Here is a 15,938-nt window from a genome sequence, read left to right on the forward strand (position 1 = left end):
TTTAAACTTGTGATGAATACCAAGGATGAGAAGAATAACTTGTGAAGGATAACTTTCAAGATTGACAAGCTATTGCCATGTCTCTTCAAGATTTTCAATTAATTTATTGCTTCTAATTTTAAAAATATGACCTACTTTATGACAAGGCCTGTTCTAGATGCTAGGATTACAGTAGTGGCCAAACAGTAGGGGGAAAAAAACAAAAACAAAAACCTGCCATCTGGGAATTTATTTATAGCAAGGTGAGGTAGACAATAGATAATAAACATAATAAATGAATAAAATATATGGCAGTGAAAAAAGATAAGAATTATGGAAATGAAAAAGAGCAAGGCATTGAAGATCCCAGGATGGGAATGGGGCAGTAGATTGCAATCATCGATAAGTTATGTATTCAGAAGATGACACTTGAACAAAGACTTGAAGGAGTTCAGGAATTGAGTCATGTAGGATATCTGGCTGAAGAACATCTTAGGCCAAGAGAACATTTCAGGAATGGCCTTACATTAGTAGGTACTGATGGGTTTCAGAAATAGCAAAGCTTCCCTGGAGAAGAGTGAGTAAGGGGGAAAGTAGTAGAAGATAAAGTCAGAGAAGTAACAGGAGACCAGATCTTTTAAACCCTTGTAAGATATTATGAGAATTTCAGTCTTTTCAGTGGGGAACCACTGGATATTTTTGATTTGAGGTGTGATACAATCTGATTTATGTTTTATATGGAGCATTCTGGCTACTGTTTTGTGAGTAATAATGATAGCAAGGAGACCAATTAGGAGGGTGTTGCACTAATTCAGAAGAAAGACAATGGTGGTTCAAAACTAGGTCCTTGCAGTCAAGCTGACGTAAGGTATTCAGCTCCTGGGCATACCTTGAAAGTAGACTCAATAGTATTGCCTGATTTTGGAGTTATGAGAAAAACAGAGGGGCCAACAATGACTCTAAGACTTTTACTTTGAGCGCCTGGAAAATGGAGTTGCCATTGAATGAGATTGGGGAAGCAGATTTTGTGGATCATATGAGAAGTTTATTTTTAGGCATGCTCCACTGGGGATTTTTTTTTTTTAAACATCCAAAAGGAAAACCAAAGGAAGCAGTTGGACAGAGCCTGATATCAATTAGGCAATTGTTAGCATGTGGTTATATGTTAAACCATGAAACAATATGAACTCTACAAGGAAGTGAGGAAAGATAGAAAGAAGAGGATCAAGGTCTGAGCCTGGGGCATTCCAATGTTAAGAGGGAAGGAGAAAAGGATCTAGCAAAAGAGACTGAGAGGTGAGGAAAAAAAGAAAGAACAATAAAAGAAAAACTATACTGATGATTCATCTTAGAACTATTTTGTATTACAGGGTTATTATTACATCAAATGAAGTAACAAACAAAAAATCTACTTAAAGTTTAACTGGAAAGACTGATACTGCTACCATGAAGAGAAAGGTTTCTCAACTCTGACACTATTGACATTTTGGTGAGGATAACTCCTTGTGAGAAACTAATTTATGCATTGTAGGGTGTTAAGCATTTCCCCTGGCCTCTACTCACTTGATACTAGCAGCACTCCCCAGTTGTGACAATCAAAAATATCTTCAGACATTACCAAATGTCCCCTGGGGTGAAAGATCATCCCCAGTGGAGAACCACTGATTGTAGAACCACTAAGTGCTCTCTGATGTCTGCTTCCTCCATGACTCTAAGCATTTGTCAAGGTCTTTTAATGAATTACTGTCTCCAAATTTATTGAACACTTCTTTATCTTCCTTTACTTGATCTTTCAGCAATACTCTAGAAATACAACCCCAACTTCTTTTTCAAAACACTTTCTTCTCTTAGTTTTTGTGACTCTACATTCTAGTTTTCTCCTAATGCACGGGCCACTCCTTGTCATCATTTTAATCTAGCCTCAGAGCTTCGTTCCAGTCCCCTCTTTACTTCCCCTGGTAATCTAACCCGGCTTCATGGTTTTAGATGTCTCCTCTATTTTTCTATTCTTTAATGTAAATCTCCAGTTCAGAGATCTAAGATAAAGCCTTGAATACATCACTGACTAACTGACATCTCACTTGGATCTCTTACAGGTATCTGACTTCACATGACTAACACTGAACCCACAGTTTACCATTTTCAGTATCCATCAAATTATAGAATCCGGAAACTCAGGTGTCAGCCTGGAGTCCTTCCTGTCCTCATTTTTCACATTCATTTTATTTGCAAACATGTTTCCTTAAAATTCTACTCACTACCTTCCATTTCATTGAGACTACAATAGTGCAACATACCACCATTTCTAATTGGGAGCATAGTCCTCCTATGTGGTCTCCTTCTGTTCCAGTCTTTTCTCCCACCAGATCCATTCTCCACATAAAAAGTGAAATAGTTGTCTTAGACATAAATAAGATGGCATTACTTCCTTCTCATCTCTTAGGTCTTAGCTCAAAATCTCATTTCTTCAAATGTGCCTTTATTGATAATCTTACTCAAAACCTACAACGTTTAAGTTTTTCTCTCTAAGTCCATTTTTTATTCCCCTCAATACACTTTTCAAAACTGGACATTTTTTTGTATTTATTTATTTATTAGTTTACTTGACTTTGTCTTCGTTCCACAGAATATAAATTTCATGAGGACAAGATTCTGTTATCTTTATTGTATCCTAAGAACCCAACACCAAACCAAACAAACAGAACTCTTTAAATAAAGCTATGGCTATGATTGAATAAAACTTGACTGGTTCACCTTAAAATGCTATACAATCTGATTAATAACTTACTCAGTATTATTAATTATATAATCATATGTTTTATATGGTCTTATAAGATTTATGCTCAGTAAATTTTGAATATTGATCACAGCTGTTTCAGAACTATTAACTCTAATCAGTATGTATTATTGAGTGACTGTCTTATGCAGTCAACAACAGTCAAGCCACAAAATGGTAATAGTGTAATATCTGATAGTTTTAGATCTCTTCCAAAGTAATTGTAATAAATGATTTTAGCTGTTGACTGGTTTGAATAAACTCAGATGGTTTTAAAAGTATTCTTGCTAAGGAAGTATAGACAGTTTCAATTTAGAATTTAATGGTTGTCATAAATTTATAATAATGAAGAAAAAAATTTAAAAAAATAAACTATCAATTTTTACCACTACCCAAACATCCTAAAACAAGACTTTGAAGTTTTTGCTAAAATGTGTGTACACACACACACGCTTATGTGTGGGTTCATAGACATACCTATGAATTTACATTTATGTGTGTGTGTGTGTGTGTGTGTGTGTATGCATGTGTATGAGATGTACACACAGACCCATATATTGGGTATGAGGTTTATAGCTAGGACTCCAATTAAAAATTGAAACCTATTAAAGAAAACAATTGAATATTTTGTTAAAGCTTTTCAGGAAAAATGGTCTAATCAAATTTTTTGAGAAAAAGTTATGATTATTAATGAATAAAATTATAAGTAAATTTATACTGAACATTCTCTTTTGCATAATGGAGAATATGCCAAAAATGGTATCTCGTATTCACTTCTCAAAACCAGGTAGATCAGATGAACCATTTGTTTTGCTCAGGAATATTCAGCTATTTAATTGTAAAAATCTAATCTGTATATTTAAAGTCATTTTCATTTTTCTAAGCATTGACCTACTTTATAGTGCTTACCATCATGCATCTAGCATTTCATACTAGAAATGATAAATGGCCAGAAAGTATGTACAATTGTTGTATAACACTATCATATTCTGTTCTAACTACTAAAATTCAAATTCTCATTATGCTTTACATATCGATTGAATTATGTCAGTCTTTTAAGTTTTAAATTACTTAATTTTCTTAAAGGAAAAATCTATCCATTTTGTATAGCTCAGGGGGTTAGAAAATCATAAGTAATTCTATCTATAAATAAATTAGTCTGCATTTGAAATTTAAATTTGCAATCCTAATTACTATTCCAGCCATTTTCACAGATTACAGAAGAGAATTCCCTTCATTATTTCTAAAAAAAAATCATGTTAAAAACTATCTTCCTTTAGAATGGACTTCAGTTAACATTTAGCTGTCTGAGCAATATTCTTCTGACTTCTGATACAACATATTTTCCGCCCTTTGCTGAAATGAAAATATTCCAGTGTTTTCAGTATCTGTGAATATGCTTCCAAGATATCCTGCTATCACATGGATAACTCCTTCCATTTGCTTCACTGATAATAGGGTTATAACTAAAGTATCCATAGTTTGATTTGTATATTTTTCTTTCTTTTACCTATTGATTCAGAGATAGAAATCAATGTACCATATTCAGTGTAGGGAAAAATCTTAAGTTTTGTTTTCTGAGGAGTGGGGAATTCTCAGGTCAGTATCATTTAATAATTGTGCCAAAACTTAGAAGATGAAATAGAGTGCATGTTCATTAAACTAATGGATGACGATCTGGTGACTGTTAAAGGAGCAAATATAATACATTGCAGGGAAATTCATGAGGGTAGAAAATCAATTCTTTATATACAAGATGGATTTCAAAGAAATAAATACAAATTGTCCAGGTAATAACTGGATAAACTACATCACAAATTTTTTGGAAATCATACATATTTACTATCTGGAAGGGACTTTAGAAATTTTCTACTTCAATAAAGTAGTTAGTGTTCAGATGAGTACGCTGAGACTCAGAGATGTAGCAAGTATCTCAAGTTAAAGTCTAAATTGTGTCACATTATAGCTTCATGGCCATAGATAAGTCATTTAATCATTCTAGAATGCACATTGCTCATTAACTTAAGGTGGTGAGAATGGATTTATTCCATATTTATAATATTGGGATATCAGGATTACAAAAAGGTTTAGGAAGCAAAGTTAAATAATTGCCCTTATCAGTGTAGCCTTAGGTATTTTTATACATATATATAATGCACTGGTTGGAATTTCTATGGAATGCTTAATGGTTTAGAACATGGTGCTAAAATTCATGGCTCAGAGGTTCCAACCTTATAATCATGACATTTAGTTAGCTATGATGGGCTTCTAGAAAATGTACCCTACTGTTACCCACTTTTCTTCCTATTGAATACTGTTAGTCATCGGTAGGTCTAAGAAGAGAGAGAGAAAAACAAACAAATAAAAAGTCTAGATTACACAATACATCTTATTACTACCAGTAAAAGACTAATGATGTTTCAAATCCTATTAGAAAAAGGCTAATCAATAACTTTGCATTGATGATGAAAGACTCTATACCACATTAATAAAATTAAAAATTAAAACACGTAAAATATATAAATAAAGTATATATTGATCCATTTATATATTTGAGTACATAAGAATAAATATTTAGTTATTAAACAAGTTTGGCTCGTGGCCTACAATAAACAGTTTGCTAGAGGCTACTGGTTGTATTTATCCATCTCCCCAAGGACAAAGCTAAAAAATTATCAAATCATTTTCACTGAAAATTATATGAAAAATAAAGATATATTTTTAGCAACTATCAAGTCCAGGCAAGAGTAATTTGCAATTAATTTTTAATGTGAGAATATGCATTATAGGGAAGAACATTTTGCCAGTCATCAACATCATCACCATCATTATCATATCATTCTGTTAATCTATACAGTACTTATTATGTGCCAAGAACTATTAATGCTAATATAAATATAGTGTGTGTGTGTGCGCGCGCGTGTATTCCTCACTAAAACCTCATGAGATGGAGAGTACAGAGAAGCTAAGAAGCTAGTAAGCAACAGGAACAAGATTAAAACCCAGTCAGTGTAATTTCACAATATATACTCTTTATCACTTCATTAATACATGAAACTGTACCATAGGAACAATGTTTCTGCAAAGCAAACTTCTGTTTTAGAGATAAAGAAAGCTAAAGCTAGTCAAGACTGAGTCAGTCTTTTGGTCTGATTGGAAGGAGATGCTATGTGAGTGAAGAAGGGCAGAGTGATCCACTGAAGTTCTTGGCTCTGTCCTAGAACTACCCTTAATAGAACTAAAGCTCTGTATAACACTGGGTTTGGGGGAGGAGGAGTTAAAGAAACAACTCTGATATATATGGATTTTTACTCACAGTTAATTTAATCTAAACTGAATTTAAAAGCTAATAATATAGCTTCTTTTAAAACCAGCTTATTGACACCTACTACTGATAAAAAATAAGTGTTCCAGATTTCCATCAAATGATATTCACAGAGTTCAAATATTTATGGTAGATACCTCTGAAAAAGGTAGTGAAGACTTCCAGATAGGTGTCTCTGATTCGTTTCAAATACAAAGCTTTAATTATTTAGTAGGATTAAAGTAATTTAATCCTACTGTGATAGTATTTGACTCTTTGGTTGTATGGGAATGGGCCAGGCCCCCCCCAAAATAGGTCTTTATCTGTTATTTCTCTGCCAATTTACTTCAAAATATAAAATACATAATAAATTGACATGCCCTAAAACAAAAAAAGGATAACCTACAACCACAAGTCTAAACAAATGTTCTAGTTTATTTTTCTCAAAAGAAATAACCATGATAACCAATGTGTCCGTCATACACCAGTAAACAATATTGTTCTATTTTGGATGTTCCCTGAAATATAGTTATTAGGAGTCAGAAGAAATGATTACACTATCGAATTGATCTCTTGCCCTAGAAGAGAACTATATTTCTCACATTGTTAAAAATGAAACAATTTACCCTGTATATTTGTGAGTTTATTTTCTAATGTAAAAACAAAGTGATGGTTCCCAATATGATCTCATGATGAAAAAAACCCTCATGTTCATAATATATTATTAAATACTAAAAAATATAGAAAGTTCTAGAAATTTTAGGTATTATTAATTACCATTCTTATGTAACTACAGAAAATGTATTAAAAGAAACACATAATATCATGTAATTAAAATGAATTGTATGCAGCTATGAGAATAAAGGAGTAGGGAAATGTTCTATTTCTATACAGGGAGAATACTGGGAGGAATCACTGAATATATTAATTACCTCTTATAATCAGATACTGTGATTGACAGATTAAAAAAACAGGGAAGTGGGGGAAGGTGTGAGCCTTCAAATATTCAATTTTATTTACTTACAATCAAGCCACTGTTTGCTTGCCTTTTTTCTCTGCCATGGATCCTTTTGTAGAAAATTCCGCCTGGATTAAACTGAGTACTCCAAATAATCATATCTCTCTGATAATATACATCCATCCCTGTTATCCTTGAATTATGTTCAATATGAGAAATTTGTTGATGATCGCCACTGTAGTTGAATGGATATATAAAACCCAGGATATCAGTGTCATTAGCAATGTAGAGAACTTGATCTTCAGAGCCTGGAGATTATTATAATAAAATACAAAAATAAAATAAATTTCAACTAACGTAAAAGCAATGAATGTACTTTTAAATTAACTTGAATTGTTATTCTTAACACAGTTTCTTGCTCAATAAAAATAAACCGGCTTTATACCATCTTTTAGTCTTCATGACATTTCTAAAACACACTTAACTAAACATTTTTAAGAGTTATTAATGGAGGTTTTCTTAGGTCAAAGCTTACCTTATGGCTAGAAATTAGAAATTAGGTATTTGTAGTAGATATCCTTTTTATGAAAAGGGATTTCTATTTGGTAAGTCACAATACCTTATGTTTTAACGCTTTGGATCTGAATAGTCAAATAACATGTTATATACTCATTAAGCCTCAGACATTCCTGAGCATTTAGTTTATGCACCTGAGTGATCATTACCTTAAGCTAAGAAATAAAAATTACAAGATGAAGAGTCTTCTTCTTCCAATATTCAAATATGTCAAATGTTCTTTTATTTTTATTTTATAAAAATATCAGTGTTTATTATATTAACATGCCATAATCTCAATATTTTCTAGAATCTTGCTAACTGGAACCATGTAGCCTGAAATTTTGACACCTACAATACAATACTGATGTAATTTGCATACTGAGACAAGTAAAACCCTAAAGAGAATCCCGAAAATAGTAACTGAAATATTAATGAAACCGTAAAGAAAGACTGAATTGCATATATATAATCTGCAAATTAAAAAAAAATTAATACACAAGTTGTAGTTCAGCTCTATAGGCTCAATAGCTCTCACTTAGTAAATGGTTACTATGTGATAGGAGATGTATTAAGTCTTTGACAATTTATCTCCTCTTACAACAACCATGGAAAGTAAGGATTAGGCCTCCCATTTTACAGATGAGGAACTGAGGCTCAGAGAGTTTAACTTCCCCGAGGCCACACAATCGGGTGCAATGCTGGGATTCAAATACAAGTCTGTCTAATTCCATAGCCCATTCTTGCTTGATTCACTATATCATGTTGCTTTCCTCTTGTAATAACTGTCTTACTAACATTGTTAACCATGCCCTGTAGCTAACAATATTTAAAGTACAATATTATTTAGTAAAAACATAAAAGCATTAAAATCCATATCTAAGAAGCCCCAAATACATATCTGTAATTTAATTTTTTTAAAATAATATTCATAAGTAGAGGAGGTCTGAATTTGAAAACATAATTTTATTTTAAAACCTTTAAGTTCTTACTCAAAATTCCATTCTCCTTATAATGCTAACATTTAATTTAACCCGTTATTTTTATCCCAGTGGTGTAATGTTTCCTCACGTACACTGAGAGCAGGCCATAAAGAAAGATACTTCATATTCTGTCACATTGGCTTTTAAATTTTACCTGCTGATAAATTGTTTCAAACACAAAAGTGATTTTAATAGTAGCCAGGTATTTGACAGCCATGTTTATAAACCTTCACAGATTAGATTAATTAATAATGATAATAAATAAATTGGACAATTTAACCAGTATTAAAAAGATTTATTTTATATTTTCAGGCATTAAGCCATTGTTAAAATGCAATATGAAACATTTTTCCCCATAAAATGTTTACAGCAAAATATTAATAACATTTAAAGTAATGGTTATATATTCCTTACCTTTTGCTATGCAGGTGTTATTTCTTTCTTGAAAATTCTGGTCGCACACACATTTATAGGATCCTTCCATATTTACACACTGGTGGGAACACGTGCCAAACACCAAACATTCATTAAGGTCTAGAAAAGAAGAGCTCAAAATAGCACCATCATAACCCCAATTAGTACTGTCATTCTTTCCACTTTTCAAAAAAGACAAATGTATTTTGTGTCCTTCAACTTATTATTCCTATTTCTTTCATTGTCTTTTCAAACTGTTAAGTCTGTGACTTGCTATGTAATATTTTCCGGCCATAACAATTTTTTCACAATAGTTTCACTATAATGACTCATCAATTGTTTGTGCATTGCTTGTTAATCCACTTAACACGTTGAAATATCCATTTCAAACTTCCCTAGTATTTTCATTCACTCAAATAAAGGTTGAGTTTTCTGATTATCTGCCGCCATACCTTTGGACGTCATATGATATTCCTGTGTCCTGTAATGCCCTTGCTTTTTACATAGAAAATTTCTACTCATCTCTCAAGAGTCACCTGAAATGAAGCCTTCCTTGGTCTTCACCAATATACAGTAATGATTATCCATCTCCTAGATTCTCCACTTTTTGCTCTCTTGGAATTTCTCTCTTATGCCACACATATGAAATACAGTTCATACGGTATTTCATATATGTGGTCACATATTCATATCCCCTACTTGACTGTCAGTCCCTTGGGATCATAAATTAGTATTTATTCATTTTTTTATTGCCAACATTTTGCACAATTCCTGGCAAAGAATGAAGATATGGATACACCTCTAACACACTTCTGGCTTCATGTATACAAAGTGACTATGTAACAAGAAGGGCCAAGTGAATTAAAAAGCAAACAAACAACAACAAAATCCTGAATGCCTACATAAAAATAAATATATATAAATCATAAGTAATAAATAAATCTTAGGCAATATTCTATGGCTTAGCACATGCCTCCAATTTTAAAGTTTTAAGCAGGGCCAGGATTGAGGTCAGGTGATTCTGGTGAATTCTCTACTTTCTTTTTCTTTACCTCCTCTACTTCTGCTTTCAATCAGCATAATCCCTCTGCCCCCTTTATCACTTATAGTTGCCCTAATTACAGAATATATCTGTGAGATAAATCCTTCTCTTGAATTAGAGGAATTTAAGGACAAGCACAGCAGTAGTAATTTTCTCTTGTTTAGCACACAGCAATGTTCCAAAGTCTCAGTGGTAGAGATAAGGACTTTCCCAGTGACATTTGTTAAGTGACAGTGCCAAGGCTTAAACGCAGGCTTCTTGATTCTATTGTCTCTACTATGATACTTTGCCCACGGTGAACTTACGTACTCTCAGGGGTGCAATTCTGCGTTTAATTGAAGTGTAGGCTAAAGAGACAAAACTGAATTTACTTGTTAACAAATGCTATACCAGGGATAAGTAAAATACATGGTATCAGCTCTCAGCCATCAAAAAAGTATTACAATAAATATTTTTTATTTGTTTTGGCACCTGTAACTTTGAACAGGGAGTCATTTGTATCTGTGGTTTCTCTTTGAGATGAAATCATCATCAGTGAAAATCTGCATGATTTGATAAAATCTCAGTTCTCTCACATGGCCCTGTATTGGCCAGAATCACCGTTTCTTCTCATCTCTATAACCATGTCTATGTCGGGAGCTTTTGAAGAGGATGGAGTAATCTCACACATGTCCAGTACTTGGAACAGTGCCTGGCATGCAACAACTATTAATCCGTTTCTATTTCTTGCTTGCTAGTCCCTTAAATTTCTCTTCCCTTTAGATATTTTAATTGAAGTGCTTTGGCTTTAACATCAAATAGTGATTTCTTATGCTCTTTTTGAGCTACCTATAGAAAGGACACAAAACATTTAAATTCTTTGGAATATAAATCAAGGTAATGTCTTTCCCCTTCTCCATACCGAGTCAAACTGCTCTTCTCTACTATCAAAACTTCGTTTATTACATGAAGATATATATTTTGTTAGAATTCAGAAGTTACTCATTTGCACATCAGAAATACTAGATTCATAGTGATTTAAAATGAAGAATGTAGCTTGCAGGTTATATCTGTCATGGAATATAACTAAAAATAAAGAAAATTTCAAGATCAGAATTTCTAAATTTAGTAAGTATATACAGGAAACAGAGCCCACTATTCACAAATAAGCATTAGAAAATTAATGTTATTTGGAAGTAAAATCTTGAAGAGATTGTGTGTGTGTGTTTGTATACAACTGACAAAGTTTCTCGGGAGAAGAAATAATCTAGTCTTGAGAAATAATTCGCTTTTTTATTAAAATAGAGAAACTTAAGTTGCCAGTTTTCAGTGTTCCATGTTAATGAAGAAATAAAATGTCATGAATAATCTAAACAAGTATATAACTCAAAATGTTCATATATATGATGTGGTTACAATTATTTCCCCTTTGGATGAGTATAATTAATTACAATAATTCCATTTTGATTGACACAATGTAAAAATCACTTTTATTTACCCAAGAATAACACAAGGAGACAATAGAGAAGAGAGCTTGTAGGTGAAAGCATTTTACGAGTTGAATTTGCCCTGGATAAGCCAGACTTGGATAATTTAGGTTTGGCTCTGACCACAATAATATCAATATTAATGGAGAAACTGGCAGAAAGTGCATATAGGTCTGTATTTCATGGCTCTGTAGTTAAAGCCCTGGTGTAAATTATATTTACATATAACTTACTATGAGATTCTGGCTCCCTTACATGCTCAGTTTTTAAATGATCACAAGTAAGTTGACAGAGATTTATTTAAATCCTGTCTTTGAATTTTAGGAGACACTCTTGATAGTATAAAGCACTGTTTAAGACATGGTGTTAGGACAAAAGCCCACAATTCTCTAAAAGTGAATTACCTATCGCAGTATTGCAAATGACACAACTCAAGAGAAGTGTGTGATCATAAACATGTTCTTTCGCGAAGGCCTCTAATTCTTCAATAGTTTCTGAACTCTTCAATAGTTTCTGAACCAGCAATTTCGTTATTTGCATTTCAAAACAAAATTGTAACAATACAATAGAAATTCCTGCAGGTCTGAATCTGCTATAGGAAAGGCTTTGTAAGCCTCAGCAACGGTTAGCTTAGCAGTGCAAACAGTCTCTTGACCCCAGGGACTTTCATTCTCTCATAAGTAAAACGGTATCCCGTAGATACGCACCATTCTGATGAAAATCAGTCCCCTGTCATCTCACAATTTAGCAGCTTTGGGAGTCTTTTCTAACCTAAAGATTTAAGAGCAAGCTGTTGAGGAAATGTACGATACCTTCACACTGTCTGTTTTTCATGTTTCTCTGAAATCCAGGCTTACAGCGACAGAAAACAGATGTTTTTATTTGGTTACAATATGCATTATCTCCACATGGATTCACATTATCTTCACAGGTATATTCAGCGGGAGCTAGGATTTAAAAATATGATCGAAACTAATATAATTCTAATTCCTGAAGTGGGAGTTTACTATTTTTCTTAATTTGAAGTTACATTTATTATTCCATAGATAACTCTTTTTGAATTTATAAGGTTATGGTCTTCTCCCCATATAAGCCCTCATTTCTTATAAAGGTATAGAAGCAGATAAAAACCAAAATCAATTACATTAGGGATAGTTTAGACCAAGCTGCCAACAGCTGATATTTACAGCTGTGATTGAGCTATACTACTTTCCAAAAGGAATTCGAGAATCAATGGTTCTAATGACAGTCTATCTTTACCATGATACAAAGTACAAGAGTCACATTCTTCTCTAAGAACCAAAACATTTCCTAGAAGCTACCTAGAGATGTAGGCATCTATTGCTAACTTAAACTTAGTATTCAGGAACTCAGTCAAGGGTACTACCATGTTACTCAAGCAAGAGGTTAAATCATCAGTTCCTGAACACATATAGGGAGCAGCATTTGAGTTTGTAACATGCTCCAATGGACATGGACTGCAAAACAAGTTAGGACGGACTATGTGTTATTTGTCGTTTCCAGCATGGTAGTTGCAACTTCATTGCTTTATCTCCAATTCAGGAAAATATTTTAGAGTGCAAATAAAAGAGAGGGATATTATTATAGGGGTAACATTGAATTAGCTCTATTTTACTTAAACAAATCTAATTACATGAGAAATATGAAAACCTTAATTATCAGAAATATGATATTAATTCCCACTGATTCTTGACTATTTTGTAATTAATTAAAATACACCAGTGGAATTATATACACCACAATTGAGATATACATGGCCATATCCTGGTGGATACTGCTTCAGCATCCAGTGAGGAACAACTTATGTATAAATGAGAACAAAATAAAAGACTCAAGAATTGGAACTATTTTGTGACTTTTACAAGCAATATGAATTTAAGGTCATAAGTTTAATTAGTTTTCTCAATATGGAAAAATCAGATATCAAATATTAAACACAAAATTATTCACAATCAAGGTCTCATAACTCAAGTATCATAGCACTCTAACTGAATAAAATAATGATGTCTTCTTTGAGAATGACTCAGCAATGGATTAAGATTTTAAAACATTAAACAAATTATTAAGACCTTTACCATCATTCAAATGAATATCACTGTTTGTAAAATTCAGAAACTATTAAATTTATATTTTATAAATAAAATATTAAGGAATATAGATTTCTTTGCTGATATCAAGGTCCGTATTTGGATAAAGTTTCAGCTTTAACAAATATACTCATTGCAAAATCAACCTTTCCTACCTCATACTTTAAATTAATTAAAATGATATTCTAAGGTTGCTTTGGCAAAGGTCTAAAGACAAGTATTACTTAAGCACATTTTGAAGAGCAATCTTTTCTCACAGCAGTAAAGAAAATTTTAGTCATGTTGAAGCAGAAATTGAACTTGTGTGTTGCTGCATTTTAGCAGGAAACAAACTCACTTATTCTGCAGGCTTGTTCGTCTGAACCATCTCCACAGTCATCAAGTTGATCGCACTGGAGGTCCATGGGGATACATTTTTTATTACTGCAAGCAAACTCATCTTTTTTACAAGGTCTTGCTTTATATGTAAGCTTACCTATAGAGTTATTTAAAAAATGATCAGCACTTCACAGAATCAAAACAAATTTATTGAGTCTATAACAGGTTCAAGATTTTGCTAAACACTATGAAAAACATAGATCCATAATCCTTTATTTGAAGCTCTTGGGGCTAAATGAAAAAAAAATTCTGAAATTTTTGATTCTTAGAAAAATAACACTGTATTTACCCTATAATAAATAACACTATATTTCCACAGGAAAATTTTTGAATATTTCACCCTAAGTGAGATTTTTTTTTTTAAAGTAATATAAACTACCTCAGACCAGTTCAAGTCAGGGTCTGTCACCAAATGGTTTTGCTGCATATTTTAGTAAAGCTTTTGGTTTCTTGAGTTTTAATTTCTGAATTGTGAAAAAGGGATTGTGTACGCATACATACAATCTATATAAACACTTTTCCCCCAAGAAGTTGTTTAACAGAATATTTTAAACCACTATATTGTTTCTCTCATGCAGTACTTTCTAGAATAAAGTACCTATAACCATTAGAGATTTACAGACCTGGAGGGAGCGGATAAAGTTGCACAGCTCTACTATGCAAATGAAATGTTAGTGGATTATCTTCATACCCTGTCAGAAAATCAAGTGCCTGAAAATATACCCTCAGACATGCCACGTGAAAATATTTTTTCTAATTTTTTGAGCCCTAAAATCATTATATTATCTGTAGCTGTCACTGAATCAATTATTTCACATTAAAAAGATTTACCACCACAGGGATCTTCATCCGAGTTGTCCCCACAGTCATCAACCCCATTGCACATTTGCTCAGGCTGCAGGCATATTCTGTTATTTCTGCATCTGTGTGGTCTTGTGGGTGGGCAAAGAAATTTTTCTGAAAAAAAGAAAAAACAAAGCAGCTCCTCTGGGTACACTGACTTATGAAGAACCATCCTTCTTTTGTCTTCCTTTTATTTTCTTTCTTTTCAAATCCATAATCTAGCTTTTCTGAATATCTTTTGTTGTGGAAGGTGCTTACATGTAGATACTAGAAAAATGTGTGATAATAGAAGGTATGATCCTAGTTATTTATATTAACAACAGAAAAGAGCGCACAGTTGAAATGTTGAATGAAGTAAGAAAAAGAGCCAAACTTCATGGTTTTATTTCCAAATGCTTTATCTTAGCTGACTTCCCTTAGTGTACCAAATTAATTTATGCCTACGGTTTATACAACATGGCAGGACACAGCTATCTGAAAGAGCAATTTCACACAGAATAGAGCTTGAGCAAGCATATGTTATGGATCCAAAATTGAAAATAGGTCATTCAGCAAAAAAAAAAAAAAATCCCAACAACACTATAACTGTGTTTCTTACTCTCTGTCTCCATAAACAAATGGGTCGATGTGTATTTAAGGCAAATAAGGTGATCTTGCTTATTCATTTTTAATGTGTGTGTGTGTGTGTGTGTGTGTGTGTGTGTATGAGACTTAAAGAAACAATGAAAGCCAGGGAATTTTACACCTGTGCTTTCCATCACTATCGAATCTGAAGACTTCTACCCCTAAAGTAGGAAACATCTCTAATGTCTTCCCAATCTCATATGCGGAATACTCCATGGCTCTATCATTGGTCCCCTGATGTTCTCACTCTTGAATTCTCTGCTTAGATATTCTCATTCATTCTCATGGGTTTACTTGACACTATATTCTGAAGACTTTCAATTTGCTATCTAATTCTAGCACCTCATAGTTAATTATAGGACGATCCCTTGGGAATTTAAAACTCAACAAGTTCAAAGCTCAATTCTTCATCATCTTCCCTTGACCTCCTTCTTCTCAAACAAGCTCTGTCTTATTACCATAGTTCAGCTTGTGGCACATAATAGCTACAAGTTTGGGATTATTCTAA

At 32.9% G+C, this 15,938-nt stretch overlaps 1 protein-coding gene across 1 annotated transcript in view; it reads right to left on the reverse strand.

Moving 5' to 3' along the window:
* The window catches only part of LRP1B (LDL receptor related protein 1B), a gene marked incomplete at its 5' end in the record, with an annotated part of 1,521,642 nt that overhangs the window by 114,998 nt on the left and 1,390,706 nt on the right, over window positions 1-15,938 (reverse strand). Inside the window, 5 exons of the mRNA XM_061199746.1 lie at window positions 7,084-7,325; window positions 8,970-9,089; window positions 12,290-12,424; window positions 13,923-14,060; window positions 14,795-14,920. Coding sequence (XP_061055729.1) covers window positions 7,084-7,325; window positions 8,970-9,089; window positions 12,290-12,424; window positions 13,923-14,060; window positions 14,795-14,920 — 761 coding nt within the window. The remainder of the gene's footprint in view (window positions 1-7,083; window positions 7,326-8,969; window positions 9,090-12,289; window positions 12,425-13,922; window positions 14,061-14,794; window positions 14,921-15,938) is intronic.

Source organism: Eubalaena glacialis, chromosome 1, assembly GCF_028564815.1.
Source record: "Eubalaena glacialis isolate mEubGla1 chromosome 1, mEubGla1.1.hap2.+ XY, whole genome shotgun sequence".
Taxonomy (NCBI): domain Eukaryota; kingdom Metazoa; phylum Chordata; class Mammalia; order Artiodactyla; family Balaenidae; genus Eubalaena; species Eubalaena glacialis.